Below are 21,277 nucleotides of genomic sequence, written 5' to 3'. Positions count from 1 at the left end.
CTCAATCAGCCCTCTCATGAATGAAGATGAGGAATCTACACAAAAGCAGAAGTGGGACCGGAAACCAAACACAGCACTTTGTTCTCCTTAAAAGCATAGCAGACTGAATTGAGTTGTATGGAGCACCTGACCTAGAGTTCTCAAATCTTTCCAGCATCATTTTGCTTTCACTGTTAAGGATCCGTAGTTCTGTTGTTTTTCTCCATAGCCTTCAAGCAACAGTTTCTGAGAACATTTGGTAAACACTCTATGAGTATACCCTAGTCAGGTAGGCATCTGTGCTCCTGGGTCACTGAACAGCTCACATGACAAAAAACATCAGTCCATTAGAGGATGTTATATACACAGAAGGGCAAATAAAAATGACTTTGGTAACTACTTCGGTTGCCATTAAAAAAAAACAAAACATTTCTATTAATAACAAGCAGTATTCTTGATACATTATCAGTAATGATTTGCAGCAGAAAGAAAAACAGCTAATTATCAAGTAATTTGGGACACACCTGGTAATAACAGTCCACGTTGTAGGCAGGCTGCAAACAGCATTATATAATAAAGGCTTGTCCATTTCCCTAACAACACTCACTGCCTGTTGTCCTTGTGCTAATTCTCTTGCAGAACAAATTCAAAGCTACCTTACAAATTAAGTGCTCAATTCGTAACAGCTACTCAGACTCTGCCTGTATGTAACACCCAGAATGTATCTGAAACATTGCACAGCTCTGAATGCTTTAAAACTGTTTTCCTACTACCAACTAAACAGAAGATAACATTTCGATATTTTCCTACTAATTTGCCTTGGAAGCTTGAACTTTTTTTTTAATGCCACAGATCTGAGAAAGACGACAGCCATTCAAATAAAGCTTTTAATAGCAGAAGGCTTCCAGTTAGAGAAGCATTAGGAAAGCACACAGTCTGAATCAAAATGAAAACAGATAGAACAAAGGATGAAAAAGGTATTGGTCAAGCATAGAAAACAGGAATATTTTTGGAACTAATTACTTGAATAGTATAGTTATATGTTGAAGTATACTTTGTGAGAGATGTTACTTTCATCCTGTTTATGTGAATACCACGAGAATTCTACTACTCATTTGCCTGATGTTACCTCATATCTAAGAATTTGTTGTGATATTATGCCCTTGTCTTCTTTATACAAGGCTTTCTGAGCTTTGAGAGCTTTACCTGGTTAAGATCCTAAGTACTCTCCAAAGACAACCAAAATGTTTTTTCCCTATACTTCTTTTATTTCATGGTATTTGGCTTCCTTTTATTCTGCAATTACATTCGAGTTTCACAGGAACAACTCAGATGTCAATGCGTTTGGATGACCTAAGTAAAGGAATTCTGGAATGTTTGGCCATTGCTCCCCAGTTTCACTTTGCATATTATATGTACTGGTGTGGTCTATCCTTATTTAAAATAAATACAACTGACATTTGATATTTTAACTCCACATTTAAGTTTACTTTCTAAAATAAAAAAGCAAGCTTTTTATACATTATTTGATTCTTACCAAAAAGATCTTTATAAATACATTTTTTTTTCTTTTTAATAAAGATCTCCATCAGTAGTTGCAATCTGGAACACCACTCTTTTTATGCAGATTCCACTGAAGATATATAAATCTGTATTGTTTCAGGTGCTGGAAGGTAAACGTGCTTGCAGAACTAAGTAATTCTCTCTCCAGGCACTGGCCATTTGGGTGAGTCAAAATTAACAATCTAATTGCATATACAAAAGCAATAGAACTCCAGTCTTTATAGGATTCTTCAGCTGACTTCCACATGACAGAAGCATGGAAACAGAGCCATTTACATGTGTAGTGTCAGGAAACTCACTAAGAAAACACAGCGTATTTCTTCTCCAGTTCATCAACAGAAGTATCTTTCAATCCCATGTTTTTCATATGACTGAACAGTACCTGTGTAACTGTGAAAAGAAAATCCCAACATAAACTGTTATTTCTGTGATTAACAGTCACAATGTAAATTAGTCCTGAGAGTAAAAGTAGTAATATATAGCTGAAATATGAGTACGTTTTCATGATCATTGAGAAGGTGAAGAAAAACAGCAAAGAGAAGACCTTGCTTTGTTTATGATGCTCGTGAATTGGTTAACAACACTTCTTTAAACAGCTACACAATCCTGGCAACACATATTTTATTTTGTTTACTATCTTGGCACTACAGCATTAACGGCAAAGGTAACAACAGATGGCAAATAAAACTTACTTCAGGTTATGGTGTTAAGGCAATTTACTTGCACTTTAGTTTGTCAAAAAAGCAATCTGAAGTAGAGCCACATACCATTCTGAGAGTATAATGGTTGTTAGCAAAACTCAAGTTTAGATAGTAAACTTAACACTACTTGGTCCTAGATAAAGGTTTGATTTCTAAGTGTCTCATTGTTACAGTCAGACCAGAAACATAAGAGAGGAAAAAAAAAACCCACAATTTTAGAAAGCAGAAACTCAAGCCAATGTCTACCTAAATCATAAACTAATGTAAGCAGTGCCTCAGGAACAGGAGAGGCAAATGGAAAACAGACTCAGCGGTTTAGAAACAATTAGTATTCTTGGCAAAAATGAAGGCAGTCAGAATTGCCAAGAAGTGGTCTTAAACTGAAAAGTTAGCTTGGACAAATAGACCTCAGATCTAAGACTTCATAGAAATTCATAAATTTGTGGCACTGCTGAATGACAAACAGAAATGCTAATGAAGGCCATTTTATCAGATTAATATGAGCTGGTATTATTGACAAAATTACGGAGGATTTAGCTGCAGCTTTCTGAGCCCTAATCAAAAGATTCAGAAAAAATAATGACACATCATATTAATACCTAAAACAATCAAAAATTAGACAAATAATTAATCTTAAATAATTATTTAATAGAATAAGCAACAAGAGTAGCACTAGATTTTACATTTCTCTTGCAACTTCAGCAGTACTGTGATCCATGTTTAAAATGATGGCACTGAATTACTTACTTTTTTTCTCTGATCCTGACATAAACATTACTGCCATATCAAATCTTTTTAATTCAGATAGCCTTTGGAGGATTTCAAGGATGAGTGATGGCTCCTCTTTCCTGGAGAAGATTATTAGAAACATAAAAATAACTATTATTCATTAGAAAGACTGAGTAGCTGCAAGCAATATTAAAGATGCCAGGAACAAGAAATGAAAGGATCTTAGGCTTTTCATCTTTCCTGTTCATTCTTCCACTGACTGAGGAAAGAGACAAATACTCAAAAATCTTTATGCAACTATACTTTTAACATGGAGCAAGAAAAGAGAAACACAAAAAGAAGAAAGTAATGGACTGATGCAAACAGATTGCTGTGGAGGCACAAAATAGTCGTATGATTTAATACTTACATCTTGCCCTAACAAGCATGACATCTGTTACTGTTGTTTGTTCCCATACAGTAAATTCCTGAACTGTGTCATGGTTCACACAGTATATATATTTTCTTCTGAAGAAACCAAATGAAAGCCTAATATTTATTTACATACACTTTTCTCCATACAGCAACAACCTAAAAATATTTTGTATGTGGGATCTCAGACTAATTAACAGGAGTGACACACTGCCTCCAAAAAGCAAAATCAACTTTTAAGAAATCAAATTGCAACAGTCAGTAATTTCAAAAAGAAATGTCATCTCCTTTCTTATCAGAACATCTAGGTCCAAGAGGTAATTAAAAATTCAGAAAATTCAAAAAGCTTAGCGCACAAAAATGACTACCTGCATTTCTTAGCTTTAAGTTAATATAAGAAGTTGACACATGTTGCAATTGTATGTGATCATGGAACACATAAAAAACAAAAAATGACTTCACACACATCTAACAAACAGTTGCTAGTTCTACACAGAACTTTTTGACACAGTAGAGGCTATTCATTTCTCTGTCTCTTCTCTGATTTTTTGATATGTTTAATTTCTTATTAAGGAACAATCAAATTCATCCCAAGCACTGCAACCTCCAATAACTTTGAAAGACCAAAAATAACCCCTGGAGAAGGAGGGAAAGTAAACAAACAACCAAACCAAATCAAACAAACAAACAAAAAAAAGAGAACAGCAAGAAATGAAAGATGGAGGAGAAACCAAACTTACTCAATGTAGAAGTCATGTAGAATTCTCAGTATCTGGTTAAACAAGTCTGGATCTAAGGATTTCTGGAACAATTTTGGATAAAGCGAAGGCTCTATTTGCTTTGGAAAAATTAAAAAGGTATCATGTTTAAGGAAAAAAACCACAACAGTTCAGTCATGAGAATTAGAGGGTTTTTTTAATGTCTTGGGCAACATCAGAAGTGCATAAGAGCAAAAAATAAATTGAAAAATTACTGTTGTAAATATTGACTATGAACATTACTTAAGGCTTTATTCTTTCTTGAGAAATTATTGCTGAATTCTTTTTAAAAGGATTTTAAGCAATTCTTTTTAGGCAAAATATATATAAGCAGAAGCAGACGTTAACAGATTCATGTGTTTCATGTATTGGTTCGGTTTAAAGAGAAGAACACTGCTCTAACTAACCTAGAACAGTTAATTTGAGACATAAGAATTAAACATGGCTACTAATGTATTCAAGCGTTTATAGAAGAAAGACTTCAATAAGACAAATTATATACAGAAACAATGCTCTAACTGAGAAAAATGTAAGGTCAGGAACACGAGAAAAACTATTCAAAACTGAATCACACTATTATGTCAACATAGTTATAGAAAAGGATTATTGTACCCCATTAAGGCAACCTAACACTGCTACCTGTTTCACCTAATTCAGCACTGTTGCCTCAATGTTAAGGAAACTGTCACTCAATATCACAATTCATACCTTCAGATACAAGTACATTTTTTCTGGGCAGTCTTTCAACTTCCTGAAATCAGATTCAAGCTGGAAAGAATTTGGAGGAACAGCAGGGACTGGAGATGCAGATCTAAATGATGTTGTGATTTCTCTTTCTACCTGTTTGTTCACAGATGGATACAATAACGATGAAATTCCTTTGACAGTAGCAGGAAGCCTGGAGAAAGATTGTGAAATAAGTAATGTATAAAACATTTAAAGAAAAGATTTATACTCAATGAATATTTTCATTTACAAATATACTTAGCAGTTCTCTACATTTTGGTAGTAACTGCTAGAAATCTATACCATAAAAATGCAAACAGCTCTAAAAAATACGACATTTTCTGCAATTTCATAATGCAAAATATTATCTGTATGCCCTGGTTTTGACAGAGATAGTTAATTTTCTACACAGCATCTGATAGAGTTCTAAAACGTATTTAGGATGAAAACAATGTTGATAACACACTAATGTTTTAGTTGCACAGTGCTGAGAACTTTTCAGCACATGCTGTCCTGCCAGTGAGAAGGGCAGAGGTCAGCAAGGACAGCTGACCCAAACCAGCCAAAAGGATAAATGTGAAGATAAAAAATATATCTCACGTTTTGTCAGGTAAGTAAATCTATATTTTCAACAATTCACTTTTTCCCCTCAACACCTCATAGTAAATCAATCTGACTCAGCTGAAAGGGGCAAGGAGAAACAGTTCCCACTGAAGTCTTCAATCAGGATTCCATAGAAGATATTAACACACATTCTCCAAGTTACATTCTATACTCATCACACATAGAAACCTCAGAACGAAGATTATATTTCAACTACATTTACCCTTGTAAGGGAAGACTGGAAATTTTATACTTACTGTGGTGAGGACACATCTGTGACTTCTTCAATTTTCAATTGCTTTGCTTTTGGAATATCCATTGAACTTAAATGACTGTCCTGATCTAGATTCTCTGTTGTTTCAAAACTCGCTGAATTCTGCCAGTTATTAACTAAAGAAGTAGTGCTGGGGAAATCATTATTCAGCATGTCATCATCAACTTCTTTAATGGGTATTCTTCGCAAAGGCTTCTAAATAGAACACATACTTGATGTCACGTGTAGAATTTACATCAGTGCAAACAGAGGCCTGGAAAAACTGCTAGGTCAAATTTTAAACGATCCCATGATATCAATTTCATCTGTGTTGATACATATAGAAGACTTTCAATAAAGATAAGTTTCCTTCAAAAAAGGAAGTTTCATCTATGGGAGGCGTGTTTTATGATTTCATAACTTAAAATTTATTCCTCATTAAGTCAGTGTACCCTCTAGAGCATCTCAGAATTTTCCCAATAATAATAATAATAAAAACATCCACTAACTATGGTGAGGACTTTTTCCATTTAAATTGGTTGAATGGTCCAGGATAGCTTCTGTGCTGACCAATGACGTGATCAAACTTTGGGATTTCCCTAAACAGGGAAGTACTCATCAACACAACCCTTACCTCTCAACTTAAAATTTTGAGATTATAAGTATTACTAACTCAGGCCTCCTGGCTGGCCAAGAAATTACAGTTTTCCCTTGAGGAGTATAAAGAACATTGATGAATTATCTGTACCTGTTCTACCTTAACAGAACTGGAAAGAAAAAAAAAAAAACCTACTATTGCCTCTTAATTTAGCAGACAAACTGAAAACTGCATATAATTGTCTACTGTATTTCAGCTACTACATAATAAATTCTAAAGATAAAGTATCTGGCTATAGAGAGCATACATCAAAAAAGGTATCAAAATATCATTCATTCATAACCACACACTTGAAACACTCCTTGTTTTTACATAAAAACACACTCTATATCATCATATTTTGTCATAAGTAACTCATAAAACCACTGATAATGTTTCTGGAGTATGAACTGATTCTTGAAAAGTAGTATCCACATATATGAGGATTAAACCGATGGCTCAAAGTTTTTGAAGGAACCCTGTGTGATATCAACATACAGGACAAGTAGGTAATATACCCTGTTAGAATGCAGTTGCTACAAAAATTCAATACAGTTGATGAAAATGAGGGGGAAGTTTATCCAGAGCTTTCTAGAGTCCGCAATCAAATATGAGACTCAACTGCCTCCCCTTCACTCTGCTAACTGCAGTGTTAGCTATGGACCCAAGAAGAGGTTGAAAGGCTGCCTCCCCCATTTCACATTACTGATACACACACACCATGCTTCTTGAGTAGCATAGTTTACAGTGTGGCTACTGTTGAACACAGAAAAATGCAGAAATTGTTTTTGAAAAGAAAGAAGTATATCTTTGAACTTTAACCTGTCAACATGCAGGACATACCTATGAGAAGACACACAGAAGCGGGAACTGTATTTTAACTTAAGCTCTACCTTTCTCATCATTACAAACAGCAATTCCCCAAAGCAAACAAACAACCAAAAAAACACCAAACTTACTGTTGATTTCAGATTTGATGGATTATGAACGAGTTTCACTATGTTTTTTATTTCAGATTCTTTTATCAATACTGCAGGATATTCTTCATGAGATGACTGTTCTTTCTCAGCTAGTTCCTGGGGGGAAAAATAAAAAATAGCACAGTAAGTAGTCCAGAAAGATTAAATAAAAAATAAAAAAATAGAAATATCAGGAAAAGTTGTGTTAAAATTTACATAACAAAGAATGAAAACACAAAGACACTGGTATACATACGTTCCTTATTTTAGTGAGTTCATTTATTGCTTGTTTATTTCCAGGTTCCAGCTTCAAAACAGCTTCAAAATCTGAGTGAAAAATAATACATGAAAACTCCAGGCATTCCAAGTCACAAAGTACTTCTGGTAAATTATTAAACCTTCGATTTCTTTTTATAACCATAAATTAAAGACAAATAAGTTATCCCAATGTTCATAATAATTTAGCTTCGAAGACATTTTTCAAACTATTTCTTACTATAATATATAGCAGTAGTTGTAATTTCACACAATTTTTTCGTATTGTGCAAATACTGAAACAAAAAGGCTGCATACATATACAATTAAAAAAGCATCAAAACACATTTATCTTAACTTTGCACTGATAATTAGTCAGAAATCAATTTAACTGCTAATGAAAGATTAAAATACACACACACATATATGTATCAGGATTTCCTTCTACATGTCTACTTGTAGTACCTCCATCTATCTATCACACTAAAAGTTGTACCTTGCATAGCTTCTTTTAGCTTTCCAAGAGCAAATCTTGCAGCCCCTCTTCTGGCAAAAGCTTTTGAATAAGATGCATCTAACAGAAGAGCTTGTGTGCAGTCATTTTCTGCCTCTTCATATCTCAGCAAGAGAATAGGACAAAATTAATAATCAGTTTCAAAAGCAACTATGAATTTCAACTGAAGACACACAGCTACTCAAAACAGTGAAAATATGAAGACCTTCATTACCTATAGACTGATACATACAAATAACTGATACAAAATGTAAAAGAAAAACAAACCCAAAAAATAAAGAGCACATTTGATACTGCTATGAACAATTCAGTATATCATTTTATTAAGGTTATTTGCTTTCACTGTAAGATCAAATTTCCCCATTATAGTTATGTTTGACTATGAGTTCATAATGTGTATATTAAAGTATTTTCATTTATTCCTTCTCTCTCCTCTTTCAATTTATCATTAAATTTAAGGAAGCAGTATTTTTTTAAATTGTTCATCAATTCCAGATGTTTGTGAGAACACCAATGAGCTTTAGTTGCATTTCTGTTTAGATCCTCATTTCAAAATGAGACCCTTGACATGCTGATATATCCTAAGAAGTCAGTTTTCTAGCTTGGTCATTTAGCTAAAGTATTACTTACTCCAATCCACTGATAATATTTGCATTGTAATGTCTTCCATGGCTTCAATCCTAACTTACAAATCTTACATTACAGAAATAGTACCTCTGCAACTTATTTTATAAACACTGAATTTGATAGCAGTGAACTGTCTCTACACATAGTCAGCCATATCATATCAGAAGAGAACACCAACAAAATACTCAGCTCTCTACTTTTTCGTTTAAAGTCTCATCTCATCAGGGAGTCAATACAAACAAGTACTTGATAATTATAAAAATGGTGATATGGAATTTCTCTCATTTGGTACAAAGCATGCATTTCCAACTGCTACTGGATTATTTCAGTAAAGGGTAATTAAAATTAAATAAGTAGTATGAAAATGTTTCCATTACTAGCATTAGAGAAATGCTGTAAAAGGACTATTCTCTGAAGAAGTTCCTATGCGCTCCCTTTCAAGTTCGAAGCTACAATCCATTTATTTATTAGATGCAATACTTAGTAGCTGACCATTTTTTTTATAATCAAAAAAGACAAAGTTTAGGTTAAGTTCTTTGAAAAAGACAAATACATAGAATTTTACACAGGAAAGAATGAAAAAAAACAAGATGTCACTTAGGTTTCACTACAATTTCAAACAGATGTTGTGAGAAAAAACTTCTGCTTCACAGAAGAAAAACAGCATAGTACATACAATCCAACTTACTTTTGTATCTTGAGATAGGCCATGGCTCTGTTAGCTGGAAGAAGTGCATTGGTGCCATCTGCTGCTATACCACGTGTATAACATTCTATTGCAGCTTCATATTTTCCTTCTTTGAAATAACCATTACCCTGTTACATTTAAAAGAAAAAGTAATATTAAGCAAGACCTACTGCAATTGGATTTTCTGAGACAAGGTCACAATATTGAGATGACATATCATACTCGTGTCAGAGCAGGTATTTATAGCATGTTTATTTTTATATAATCTTGCAGACAGACCACAAAAATCTGCATTTTCCAATGCTTCAAGGATTAAAGGAAATTGCTACATGTAGAGTTGAAGGTGATTATAGGTACATAAAAGGAACAAAGAGAGGTGACAGTAAAGAAATGTTAGTTTACTGAAGTGCAGCAGAATCAGAGTTAAATGACTGTTGGTCTGTTCCCAGCAACAATGGAATTGCCAAGGCTGGATTGCAACCATTCCTTTTTTTGATAGTGAAAAGAGTGGCAGCAGATGAGCAGTATAAACCACTCCCTACTGAAAGTTAATAGCATATAGGGCAGTGAGGCACTGCAAGAGGCTGCAGAGCAAAGCTGTGGTTTGAAAACCCAAAACTGCCTACAGGAGTCAAGATACATACACATAATACTTGAGAATTGGATATTTGTTAAGATACAGTTCTGGTTTATTTACCTTACTACATACATGAAATTTATTATGTACAAACCAGGCTTTAAAAGCTACTTGGCATAATTATTCCTCCAATAGATTCCAACCAGAACTCAACCCCGCCTCCTCTATCCACACACCAATACAGAAAACTGCAAACAATGTGCATATCTAGCACACTGTATTTATGAAGTTCAGAACAGAATCAAGTTTAAATTTCTGCATTTGTAAGATTAATAGCAGAACACGACATTTTACTTCTCTAGGTCATCTGTTCTATAGGAAGATGCAACTTACCAAATCCTTTTCTGTAACAGCCTTCTGCTTGAGCTGCTCTTCTTCAATGTACTTTCTCTCTTCGTCTGTTAATTCTGACCTGACTGCTACTTCACACTCTTTTGGTTCTGAACTTTCAGGTGATAGAGCCTGCAAAGACATCATTTTTTTATGTGCATTTCCCCTCCTTACACATTTTCAGACAGAAGTTACAGCATATTCTAGACTTTTGAACTGTAAAAATCTGCCAAGCATTTTAACCAAAGTACACTTACTGTAAGTTGAGCAAATTGAAGAGAGCACTCCAAACTATTCCTGAAAATACATTTCTATGAGGGCTTGCAAGTAGGGATACTGCTTGGTAAATAACAGGAATATATAACTTCTGAGGCATATTTCAAATTCATAAATCATTTATTTCTTCATTAACTGGAGACTCTGGGTTTCCATTTTGAAATAAACATTTTCAAGGACTTTCAAAACTACAGTTAAACAGGCAATGCTAGGTCATCTTATGTTTTACTAAATTAATCACAATCAATATTTTTTTCTTCTGATCAAAGAGGTATGACTTGCAGAATATTCTGTTCTGCTAGGCTTAAACTCACGTTCTAGTTTGGCACAGCACAGCAACCAGTGGGACCATTTATAGGCTAGCACTTAGGCTATAATCTATAGACAGGAGAATACTTAATTTCTCTCCTACGTGCTGCTACCTTGTACCAAAACACAAAGCATAACTTAAACCAACAACAAAAAAGAGTTAAAAAGAGGTTAAAAAACACCTGAAGGAAAATGATGATAAAGCCAGAGGTTGCTGTGTCAAACAAGTCATAATTCGCCAACCTACCATTATAATAACGTGCACAAATCCACTCCAAAACAAGATCTAGTTCAGTTACAAGGTTTGCCCTCAGTGATCTTTAAACATCAGAAAAAGCCGGAGTGACTAAGCTGAATTTTGTTCTTGTTTGTAAGTTAACGTAGATACAAAGTGAACAGGATGTATTAATTTATGTTGGGGATTATCGATTTTATTACCTGATCAATTTTCTTCAGTTCATTTTTTGCTTCAAAGTTGTTTGCATCCAGCTCTAAAACTCTTTCATAATCTATCAGAAGATCAGAAAACAACATTTCAGACAGGAATTAGAGGTTAGCAATCAAAGTAAAATATCAGACCATTCTTTGAGACAATCCCTTTCTGTAATCAACCAAGAATCCTGATATTATAAACAACACTTTACTGTAAGATATTTAGTGCTGAAGTATTCAATAAATATTGATAACTACAGCAGTTATTTTGACTTGTGACTTGAATTCTACCTCTAAAGAAAAATGTGTGGTACATTATTATTTTTTTGAATAGGAAATGAAAACTAAATTTCTACACAAAACATGCAAGTCACAGAAGCTCTAGTCAAGAAAACAGGTGAACAGTGAATGTTTTTTTAAGGAATGTGTTAAAGAAAACCCACCTTCCTTAGCACCTTGAAAATTTTTCAAAGCAAAACGAGCAGCCCCTCTTCTGGCATAAGCCTTTGTGTAATTTTTATCTAAAGCAAGTGCTAAATTGCAATCAGATTCTGCAACAGAAAACCTGTCAAAAACATGAATGAGTTAAGTTTGAACACATCTAGATAATAAAACCCAAAACCTTAAGAAGATACTCTGAAATTTTAAAGGCTCTTTCTAAAGTGAGTCTTGCAGGCTTCTCAAGAGACATGGCACAAGTGTTTAAACAACTTTTGATTCACAGTACATCAAAACAGGAAAGTTAAGAAGATGACAAATCCACAGCAACAAAGAATATAATCAATTCCCCTGTCACCCTTGGAAACAGGCTCTAAGCTAGAAGCTGAAAGGTAAACTAGATGATAGACTTTCTCATTTTAATGTTTTTTCTGTTGTTTATTTAAGTCTTGTGCTGTATCACAAGATGGTGAACTTCAAGCATGAAAGCAAAGAAAAAAAGATGAGAGAATCTCAGATTCCTTATTGCAGAAACTCTTGTTTGACTTCAAAACAGGCTTGTAACCAGCCTTAGACTGACCTGTGAATTACAGCATGATAATACAATCAAGAGTTTAAAAGAAAAAATAAATAAACCCCACACAACTGAAAGTAGCATTTCAATGGAAAAAAATGGATTTAACTATACAGGTCTTACTTTTTCATTCTATAAAAAGCAGATGCTCTGTTTGTGGGCAACACTGGATTGAATGGATCAAAATGCATCCCTCTAGTGTAGCATTTTATAGCTTCATCAAAGTTGCCTTGTTTAAAGTATTTATTACCCTGTGAACAGAAATAAATGAGTAATCTTAGCAAATTATTGTAGGGATATCTTATTGATTTCAGAATCAAAAAAAAAATAAGTCAATGCTTGTATTTTAAAATGTTCAAATGTTTTCAGTATCTCTCAGAAAATACTGTTTCACTGTGAAACACTTCTTGTAACTAAGATACCAGTTTGATTTATGCAGTAATGAGAGAGCAGTCCAATTTCTTAATATAAGAACAACATCAATATACTGACCATTACTAACTGCACATTAAGTAGAACCTGTCATCATCATTGATGAGAAGAAACAGAAATGCAATCAATTTTAAACACTGGAATAATGGGTAGGAAAACATACTTCAAAAAGACATTACAAAAGCTTCTATGGTAAAGTTGCTATTTTGTAAATAGTGAACACTGGTAATGCTGTACAACCTTTTCCTTCTCTGCAAGAGCCTTTTCTGCATCTACACGAATTCCATCTTCTTCAGAGTCTGATTCTGGAGATACAGAATCATGAGTACTATCATCTTTATCAAGCTCTTCCAGTATTTTATCCTGAAAATAGATAAAATAATCCATTATTGTTACTATAACTTAAAAATACAAAATCAAGTAAAACTTTAGGAAAATTGGACATATGTTTAAAAATCTTTACTGCTAAAGTCCTCTTCATTGTGAAGTATTCCACACTCCACAAGCAAGACATCTACCTTCTAAAACTGACAGCAATGTTTAGTCTCATATTCTACTAGAATTATACTCTTTTAATAGATTGAATAGACCTATTGTTAAAATATTTCTTCTTTCTTAAACTCAAATGCAATCCGCTGAATGAAAGCACACTTGACAGAAATACAGAAATTATTCTAACACATAATCCTTCTTAGGGAAACAGCTATTTTCTATCCATACAATCTCTTTCAAAGTAGGATAATGACCTCAAAACTTAACTCTCAGCACCATAAGAAAATCTGATTTAAAAAGAAAATCATCTATGGAAAAAAAAAAGCAAAAAACATAAACAAAACAAACAAATGAACAAGTTAACAAGAAATTACTCTAACTCACCACATCAAGTTTTCCCCAAGCTTCATAATCGTAAGACTTGATCTTGTTCTTTTTGTTTTCCTCAGTGGTTGTCTTTGATGGGACTTTACTTTTACTTTTCTTCTTCTTCTTAAAAGTCTTGTTTCGAATGGGTGGTAAATTCTAGATTGAAATAAGTGCTTTATTACAAAATGGACATACAAGACTTGCTTGTACTGAATAATCTATAGTACCTATGTCTACACATAGGTATCTACAGGTTCATTTCATAAATCCATCAAGAAAGCCACTGTTTGTCAGCCAAAAAACCACTAAGGATAGCAAACATAAATCTTTCAACATGTAGTAATAACAAGTATTATATGCATGACACAATGCTAAGTTTTAGTTGACAACTTTCTGCAGAGCATCACTGATTAATACATTAACAGTGCACAATAAATAACTAATATTGACACTATTGATGGAAATACTGCTAGATCTATCAGAATCCGATTAAACATTTATCAGCCCCAAGCATTCATGACCCCAGGCTATGACTTCACAGCTCTGTTAGCAGAACAATTTGTAGTGGGATCCTTGATCTGCTTCAGATGAAGAATAAATGAGCTCTTATCATTCATCCAGGTATTTTAAATCGGCATATAATTTGCTGAAGTTAACTGTGTTCTCTGAAATAAAACATCTGCAGAACAAGTACGTTTTTACAGCATCAAACAACTACAAACACTGATATATTATGAATCTAAAAATAATAACAGTCACCACAAGTCCACTGATTTTACCTCTTCTGGGACACCACTCTGTTTCCTTAATTCAGAATCAACTTCTTTAATATCCTTTTCCCAGCTCTCTAATTCTCTCATAAAATCCTGCAGTTCTTCAGCATTTTGCTTCATTTGCAGCTGTAGCTCCAGTGCTTTGTTTGATGTAGTCATAGTAACCTGCTAAATTACGAGATCTTCCTAAAGAGAGCTTGTAAGCATGTACTGAAGAAAGCTAACAACTTGAAAGTAAAGAAATTTCACTTACATGGTAGACACGCTTCTCAAATAACATGGGAGAAACATTAAATACAAAGAGACAGTCAGTGCCCTCGCAATTCCCCGCAGCCCCGCAGCCCCACAGCCCTTCCTCCATTTTTCCAACGCAGATCCCGCTCGCCCCAATCCCGTCCCGTCCCGTCCCGCCCTTCGCTCCGCTCTGCCGTCCCAGCCCCACCTGCACCGCGTCCCGCAAACACAGCACGGCCCAACTTCCTCCCCGCCTCCGACAACACCGCGACAAACGATAGCGCATGCGCACGTGTGCACACCTCACTTCCGCTCACGGCGAGCAGCCGCTGCCGCCGTTTGGCCACGCCCCTACATCACGTGCTCTGAAGCGAGCCCGGCGATTGGCCCTGGAAGGACGGCGCCCTTTGTTCCGCAGTCGAGGACGGTGGCCGGTGGGAGTGGGGTGTGGGGGGGTGGCTATGGAGGCTGGGAAGAGTGCTTCCCCGCTTGGTGCTGAGGGCGGGGAGGAGGAGGATGATTTCGGTTACCGGCTCTTTCCCGATCGCAAGAAGGAGTCGCAGAGCTTCCTGGTTCGCAGCCTCTTCACCTTCCACAACAGGTGCCAGCTGATGCTGAGGATGACTCTGGAGACGAGTAAGCTCTCTCCTGGGCCGTGAGGCTGTAGCTGCCCCGCCGCCAGGTGCAGGCCGCTGTCCTGGGGAGCTGCGGCAGCCGGACGGGGCCTCAGGAGCTGTGGGGTTTGGGAGTTCGCGTTTAGGGTTCGATTTTCGTTCTGTTATGCTATCTACAGAAGTATTAGTCGCTATCTTGATGCGCACTATTTATTAAATAGCATCAGTTGTGACTTAACTGCTGCCTGAACGGCTTTGAGCTTATTGCTTTGCGTAGCCTGAGCTCTGGCACTGAGGCATCGGTGATTGCCTGAATGCTGAGTACTGCAGAGCCAAAATTTACGTATGTAGTGCATTTTATTCAGTTATGACTGTGGTTGTATTCTGATCGTAGCTGACTTTAAAAACTATTGTGTAGTGAAATTGACTGTGGCAATGTTTTTCTAGGCCCATATGCTCAACTGCTTATTGCGGCCATGAAGCAATCTGGTTGGTATGTAAACTACTTCATCCTACTCCATGTAGCAGTATCTTCACTTGAGGGAATTAGCAGTCTTTCTCAAGTTCTTACCAAACTTTGTACCTTTCAGCACTGTTTTCAACGATCGACACTTTTCTTGTGAAAACTGTGATGGCTGTGTCAGTGGAGGTTTTGATTCTGCCACTTCTCAGGTAGGCAGTGAACTAAATTTTGTCAGTACATAAAGAGAGCATTTAAACAGGAGGGAAGTCAACTTTTTACACAGATAGATGGTGACAGGACAAGGGACAAAAAGAGAGGAAGTTTAGATTAGATGTCAGGGAGAAATTTTCCCAGAGAAGTTTGGATGCCCCTTCACTGAAGGTGTTTAAGGCCAGATTGGTTGGTACCCTGGGCAACCTGATTTAGTAACTGATTTAATAACTGGCAACCCTGCCTGCAGATGATCTTAGAAGTTCCTTCTAAACCAAGCCATTCTATGATCTTTTAGAGGGCTACAGGTTTTTTAGTGTTTTGTTCCTAAATAAAAAATGTATTCATGCTGATATGTGGGCTAGTCATGAAAACAAGACACGCGGAAGGTGTTCAACAGTATTGAACTGGCATTACTAGTACACTGGTGGGGCTACTAATGTTGAGAAATGTTGATCTAAAGAATCTATATACTGTAGGTTATGCAGCAGGTCTCTTTAAGAAGTAAAGGAGATGCTGAAACTTGATGAAAAAGCTACCTGTATCTCTTCTTCTACAGATTGTTCTGTGTCAGAACAACATTCGCCACCAATCCCATATGAACCGGGTGGTTGCGCATGAATTGATACATGCTTTTGATCACTGTCGTGCACATGTTGACTGGTTTAAAAATGTCAAACATCTGGCCTGCTCAGAGGTAAGTTAAACTGCTTCTAATGTTATCATTGAATTCATTGCTGATCGTTATTAGGGCCATTTAATTAGATGTCCCGTTTTACAAATTTTATTCAGTTAATTTTATTTTTTCTGTGGTCAACCTAACCAACTTTCATTCAGAGAGCAAACCTTTCATTTTCACGAATAATGAATAAATCAGTGTTGTACCAAGTAGAATGTGGTCTCTGTGAGTGGAGGTGTAACAAGACATGGTTATTTCCAAATGAAAATAGCTTGAGCCTAGAACACATTCACACCTAAATTGATTATTTGTACTGTTCTTTTTCTCTCCTGCAGGTCTTGGTTTGTTGGGAACTATGCTAACCTGCTTTTCGTTTAGAATTTTTGTCTTCTTTAACGTCCAATTTTTGATTGTAATGTTGCTAGTTGCAAATTTTATACAGCTATTTTTATTAACAGTACAGTATTATTGGTATAGAACAGTTTAATTCCGTATATAAAACGTGACTGGGTTGGATCTTGCTCTTGTTGAGACTGTTTTCTCCAGTTCTTTTAATGCTTATTTTATATGATTATAGTGTTTTTAAGTTTTAGTCAGTCCACATTTTAATATTTCCTTTTCATATTTTCTCTGTTTTTACTTTGGTACTTAATTTTGGGCAATTTAAATTTAGCTGTATTTCTTAACTGAGGAGTTAGAGTGTGGAACAGTTGACAGAAAAAAAATGTAGTCTTTAGGACAAGATGGTTTACAAGCTAAAGAATATGTACTCATAGATATATTTCTAAAGCAGATAGGTTACTGGTATTCTAGGTATTGCAGGTGGTAGTCATTGAAAGATATTTGCCTTTCTTCCAGACTTAGTTTCTAAAATAGGTGCTTGTATGATAAGTGTAATTTCTTTTAGGAGTAAGTATATATATACTGACGTTGTCTTCAGCTCATTCATTTAAGCACTGAGAATATGTGAGCTTTAATCAACAGAGAAAAGTACAGGCTGTATAGTAATACTTTGTAAGTCACTGAAGTGGAGTGAGCAGATAAAAAGGGTGTTCTGTACTTAGTAAAAAGGAATGTTTTCTGCTCGCACCCACCAGGAAGATGCAGAGGACAAAAAATAGTTACTTTTTCATAAACTTTGTATTTCCACATGTTTTTCTGATCTTGTGGCTCTTTTTTTTCCCTTGATAGATTCGAGCTGCTAATCTCAGTGGAGATTGTACACTGATGAATGAAATAGCTAGGTTTAAATTTGGACTGAAAGGACACCATCAGGTAAAGACTGTATATATTAACATCTTCTGATTAACAAATGAGCCTTCTTTATCTGTTTGATCTCTGCCTTCTCTTATAGCTCAAAAGTCACAAAAAGATGTCTGAATTTTTAGTACCTGTGTTCAACTTTTATCTACCCTTCATTTCCCCCACTCAATTTTGTTTTCCCATTAGCAAGCCTCAACTTGTGTTTATGTCTCAAATTTCCTCAAGGCCCCTCTTGCTTTTCCTTTTAAGTTTTCCCTTGGAGTCTGTACTTCGTGATCTGTTAATTCTGCCTAGCATCTATGTCCAGGTTGCACACATTTTTTCTTTGTTGTGCACATTTATTGGTTTTCCTGCAGTCTTGTTCATTCAACCTTTGTATATTTCCCATTCTTAAACTTCTCTAATAATGAGAAGAGGGCAGAACTGCAGCTGAGCAATCTGCATACTACTCCAACTGGAGCATGTTCTTAACAGGCAGGCAGGAGTTGGGGGAAGGACAAGGAGCTTAATGTTGCCTCATTTGTCCAGCAACCTGCATTCACACTCGTGTCCTGTGCTGCAGTTTTTGCAGGTTACTGAATGCTTTTCTGCAAAGCAGCAGCCTCCTAAAGTTTAGTTTTCTGCATTTTCTTCTTCTCCTTACTCCTACGTTTATACTTCCTTTACACTGTTAGTTCCTTTTGCTGTTTTACAGATGTAGGGTACCAGTCACTCATGTAATATAAGTCTGTAGTTTAATTTCACAGTTTTCATGATCACTTGTACCTGCAAATGTGTGTGTAATAATAGAATTCTTTCATGATGGTTTCTGGTGTTTTTTTATCCACAGTTTATATTACTGTTCATCTCTCCATATTCCCCTGCAGTTCTGTTTCTGGAGTGCAGCAGTGTGATTGGACCAGTGCTCCTAGATATGCCATGGACTTTCTGCTTAATTAACCTTTGTTTAATTAACCTTTAATGGTTCGTGGTTAGTTTTGGTGGTTGGTTGTATTTAAACACATAATTATTTTTGTTGGATTGAAATACCAGAATACTTTGTCATATCCTAACGCACTGCCACTGACAGAAGATGCTTAATAAAACCTGAACAAAAACAGGATTCACAGGATGTGTAGCAGGAATACTTTCCCAGCTCCAAATGGTTAAAACTCTTGAAGTTTTGAAAACTGGAGGAAGAAGTATTGCAAGGGGTTTAAATAATTGTGTCAGCCAACACTACTGATGTCAAGCAGATTGGCTAAGAGATCTTTGAAGGAATGACAGCTGGCCACAGGGATTTGATTATTATTAAAGCTTTATAATTACATAAAATGTTGGCAGTCAGCATTGGTTGTTAACTACAGTTTCTGTCACTTAACTAATGATTTCTAGAATTTTTAGTTACGCAGGCTTTTCAGTCACCTGGACCCTTTGCAGATTGGGTCAAATTCTTATTATCAGTATGTAATGCACTAATTAAAATTTAAACACTGACTTTACCTAAATGAACATAAGCCATGCACTCAGTCCTCTGAAGTGAAGATGAGGCATTCTCGGAGTCATGTTTGACCATACAGCAGCAGTTCTGGTCTGGTTCTCACTTGGTGCTTGCTACTGCTTGATTTTCCAGTTCTGTTCCACTTGCAAGTGCTCTTTGTGATTCCACATTACATGTGCGGTGTAATCATATTCTGATGGTGACCCAGCACCTGGGCCTTAGTAATGCTAAAGGATGTAACCCCCTGAATGGGCACCCCTACACTGTGATGCCAGAGAAGGGGAGAGAGAAAGGAGAAGAGTGGTACATGGCCAGTTGACTTGCATAGTGTGAATGTTTGCCATATTGTTGGTTATAATAATGATATTCCCAGCTTTAGGGAGCAAAGTTGCACTATATGCTTCTTGAAGGAATTATTTTTTGTTAATAATAAAGATTACAGGTTTAGTCTCAAAGTCTTTAGTCTTGTTTACTTCAGAGCAGCAGTATGCTAGCTCCAGCATTTGTAGCTGGAGCTGCTTACATTATTTTTATCTTGTAGTATACAGACTGTGTAAGCAGAAGTAGATGTAAAGAATGGCTCCAATAGAGGAACCATTGCATTTATGCTTTAAAAAATTTCAATTGGAAAAGTACTAACTGGTATTTATATCTGTTAATTTTTGATATATGTTGTGTGCAAGTCAAATATACACATATTCAATACCCACAGCAAATTAAATTTTTTTCCTGTTAAATGGAATATCCTTTTGGAAAAAAATATGTTAATGCTTATTAGAGACATTGCTTGGCTCTTCTGTGATACAGAACTATTGTCATGTAGTACAAGTTAATACTTGACAAAATCTTTTTTAAGGGAAAAAGGATGCATTCTGTTTTTTCAGATAATGACTGATTTTTCTTCATCTGATTTTCATTTTAGACTTGTGTACGAGACAGAGCAATTCGTTCCATTCTGGCTGTTAGAAAAGTTAGCAGAGAGACTGCAGAAAAAGCTGTGGATGAAGTTTTTGATACCTGCTTCAATGATCTGGAGCCATTTGGGAGAATCCCTCACAGTAAAACAGATGCAAAACGTGCTTATAAAGACTTCCTGAATCGAGATCGCTACACTGCTAATTTGTGAAGGAAAAAATGTAAAAAAACTGTGTAAATAACTGATAGTTCTGTTACATCTGAAGTTACAATCTACATGCACAGTGCTGGTGGAAAGGGGCCGTTCTTTGAAGTGTATCAATTCATTTTGTAAGTTTTTTTCCAGGAGCCGCCTGCTGTTGAGGTAAATGGAGTAAATGAACTTGACTAAAAACAGTGTTTTCTCATCTGATATTCCAGCAAGATCATTTAGTGTACCAAATGACTTGGCAAATAATGATCTGCATATTTCAGTACGCATTTAATTCAGCTATTGAATAAATTGTTTCATAAAAATCGTCAAAATTTATGACTGTATCAAAGATAGTGGGAAATTGAAGATGGTTATCATTCCGTTTGAAAAAGTGGGCATGTAACTACAGCTCTACATTTAACAACTGAGGCTAAATCCAAAACGTAGCGAACTGCCACATTTGCTGCCATGTCAATCTTTGAACACCTCTGAATTCATTGGAATTCCACCTTGTCTAATGTAACTTGTAACATAAAGCCCTTTTACATATTAGAAATTTGACTGACAGTTCTGCTCACCAGATCAAACCTACAAGCTGGATAAACATTGTTAAAGAGTTTCTGCCAACCGGTCACGCACAAAATGTGCAACTTGCAGTCTTCTTCCTATATTGTAAAGCAGGTAAGTTAATCTCTTCATCTGAGAAAGGGATGCTCCTAACTTGGTCTTAAATCTTAGAGAAGTTGTCTCATTTCCAAAGG

General features: G+C 35.7%; 2 protein-coding genes across 2 annotated transcripts; one reads left to right on the top strand and one right to left on the bottom strand.

The window, feature by feature from the left end:
- Positions 1 to 407: 407 nt before the first annotated feature.
- On the bottom strand, positions 408 to 14,946 carry RPAP3 (RNA polymerase II associated protein 3). The gene is made up of 17 exons (XM_065743390.1): positions 14,908 to 14,946; positions 14,472 to 14,633; positions 13,708 to 13,848; positions 13,072 to 13,194; positions 12,523 to 12,650; positions 11,831 to 11,952; positions 11,394 to 11,464; positions 10,374 to 10,502; positions 9,404 to 9,531; positions 8,071 to 8,192; positions 7,576 to 7,646; positions 7,320 to 7,436; positions 5,728 to 5,939; positions 4,850 to 5,039; positions 4,124 to 4,221; positions 2,991 to 3,091; positions 408 to 1,932 (listed from the first exon to the last, which is right to left on the bottom strand). The coding sequence occupies exons 2-17, from the start codon at positions 14,622 to 14,624 to the stop codon at positions 1,841 to 1,843; spliced, it is 1,998 nt and encodes a 665-aa protein (XP_065599462.1). The 5' UTR covers positions 14,625 to 14,633; positions 14,908 to 14,946; the 3' UTR covers positions 408 to 1,840.
- Positions 14,947 to 15,156: 210 nt separating this feature from the next.
- ATP23 (ATP23 metallopeptidase and ATP synthase assembly factor homolog) lies at positions 15,157 to 20,653 on the top strand. Its single transcript, XM_065741445.1, has 6 exons — positions 15,157 to 15,335; positions 15,761 to 15,806; positions 15,904 to 15,985; positions 16,546 to 16,683; positions 17,857 to 17,940; positions 20,331 to 20,653. The coding sequence occupies exons 1-6, from the start codon at positions 15,161 to 15,163 to the stop codon at positions 20,532 to 20,534; spliced, it is 729 nt and encodes a 242-aa protein (XP_065597517.1). The 5' UTR covers positions 15,157 to 15,160; the 3' UTR covers positions 20,535 to 20,653.
- Positions 20,654 to 21,277: the final 624 nt, after the last annotated feature.

The sequence above is a fragment of the Cyrtonyx montezumae genome, unplaced genomic scaffold (assembly GCF_038088225.1).
Source record: "Cyrtonyx montezumae isolate F1298 unplaced genomic scaffold, pur_monq_1.0 scaffold_3, whole genome shotgun sequence".
Classification (NCBI taxonomy): domain Eukaryota; kingdom Metazoa; phylum Chordata; class Aves; order Galliformes; family Odontophoridae; genus Cyrtonyx; species Cyrtonyx montezumae.
Note: the sequence above shows the minus strand (reverse complement) of the source record. Positions and strands in the feature narration are given on the sequence as shown.

Coding starts and splice junctions, on each gene's coding strand:
- RPAP3 (XM_065743390.1), bottom strand. CDS start 14,624: ATGACTACATCAAACAAAGCACTGGAGCTACAGCTGCAAATGAAGCAA. Junction 11,465..11,830: donor TTTTCAAGGTGCTAAGGAAG/GTGGGTTTTCTT, acceptor ATCTTCTGATAG/ATTATGAAAGAGTTTTAGAG. Junction 4,222..4,849: donor AAATGTACTTGTATCTGAAG/GTATGAATTGTG, acceptor ATTTTTCCAAAG/CAAATAGAGCCTTCGCTTTA.
- ATP23 (XM_065741445.1), top strand. CDS start 15,161: ATGGAGGCTGGGAAGAGTGCTTCCCCGCTTGGTGCTGAGGGCGGGGAG. Junction 15,336..15,760: donor GAGGATGACTCTGGAGACGA/GTAAGCTCTCTC, acceptor ATGTTTTTCTAG/GCCCATATGCTCAACTGCTT. Junction 15,807..15,903: donor GCCATGAAGCAATCTGGTTG/GTATGTAAACTA, acceptor TGTACCTTTCAG/CACTGTTTTCAACGATCGAC.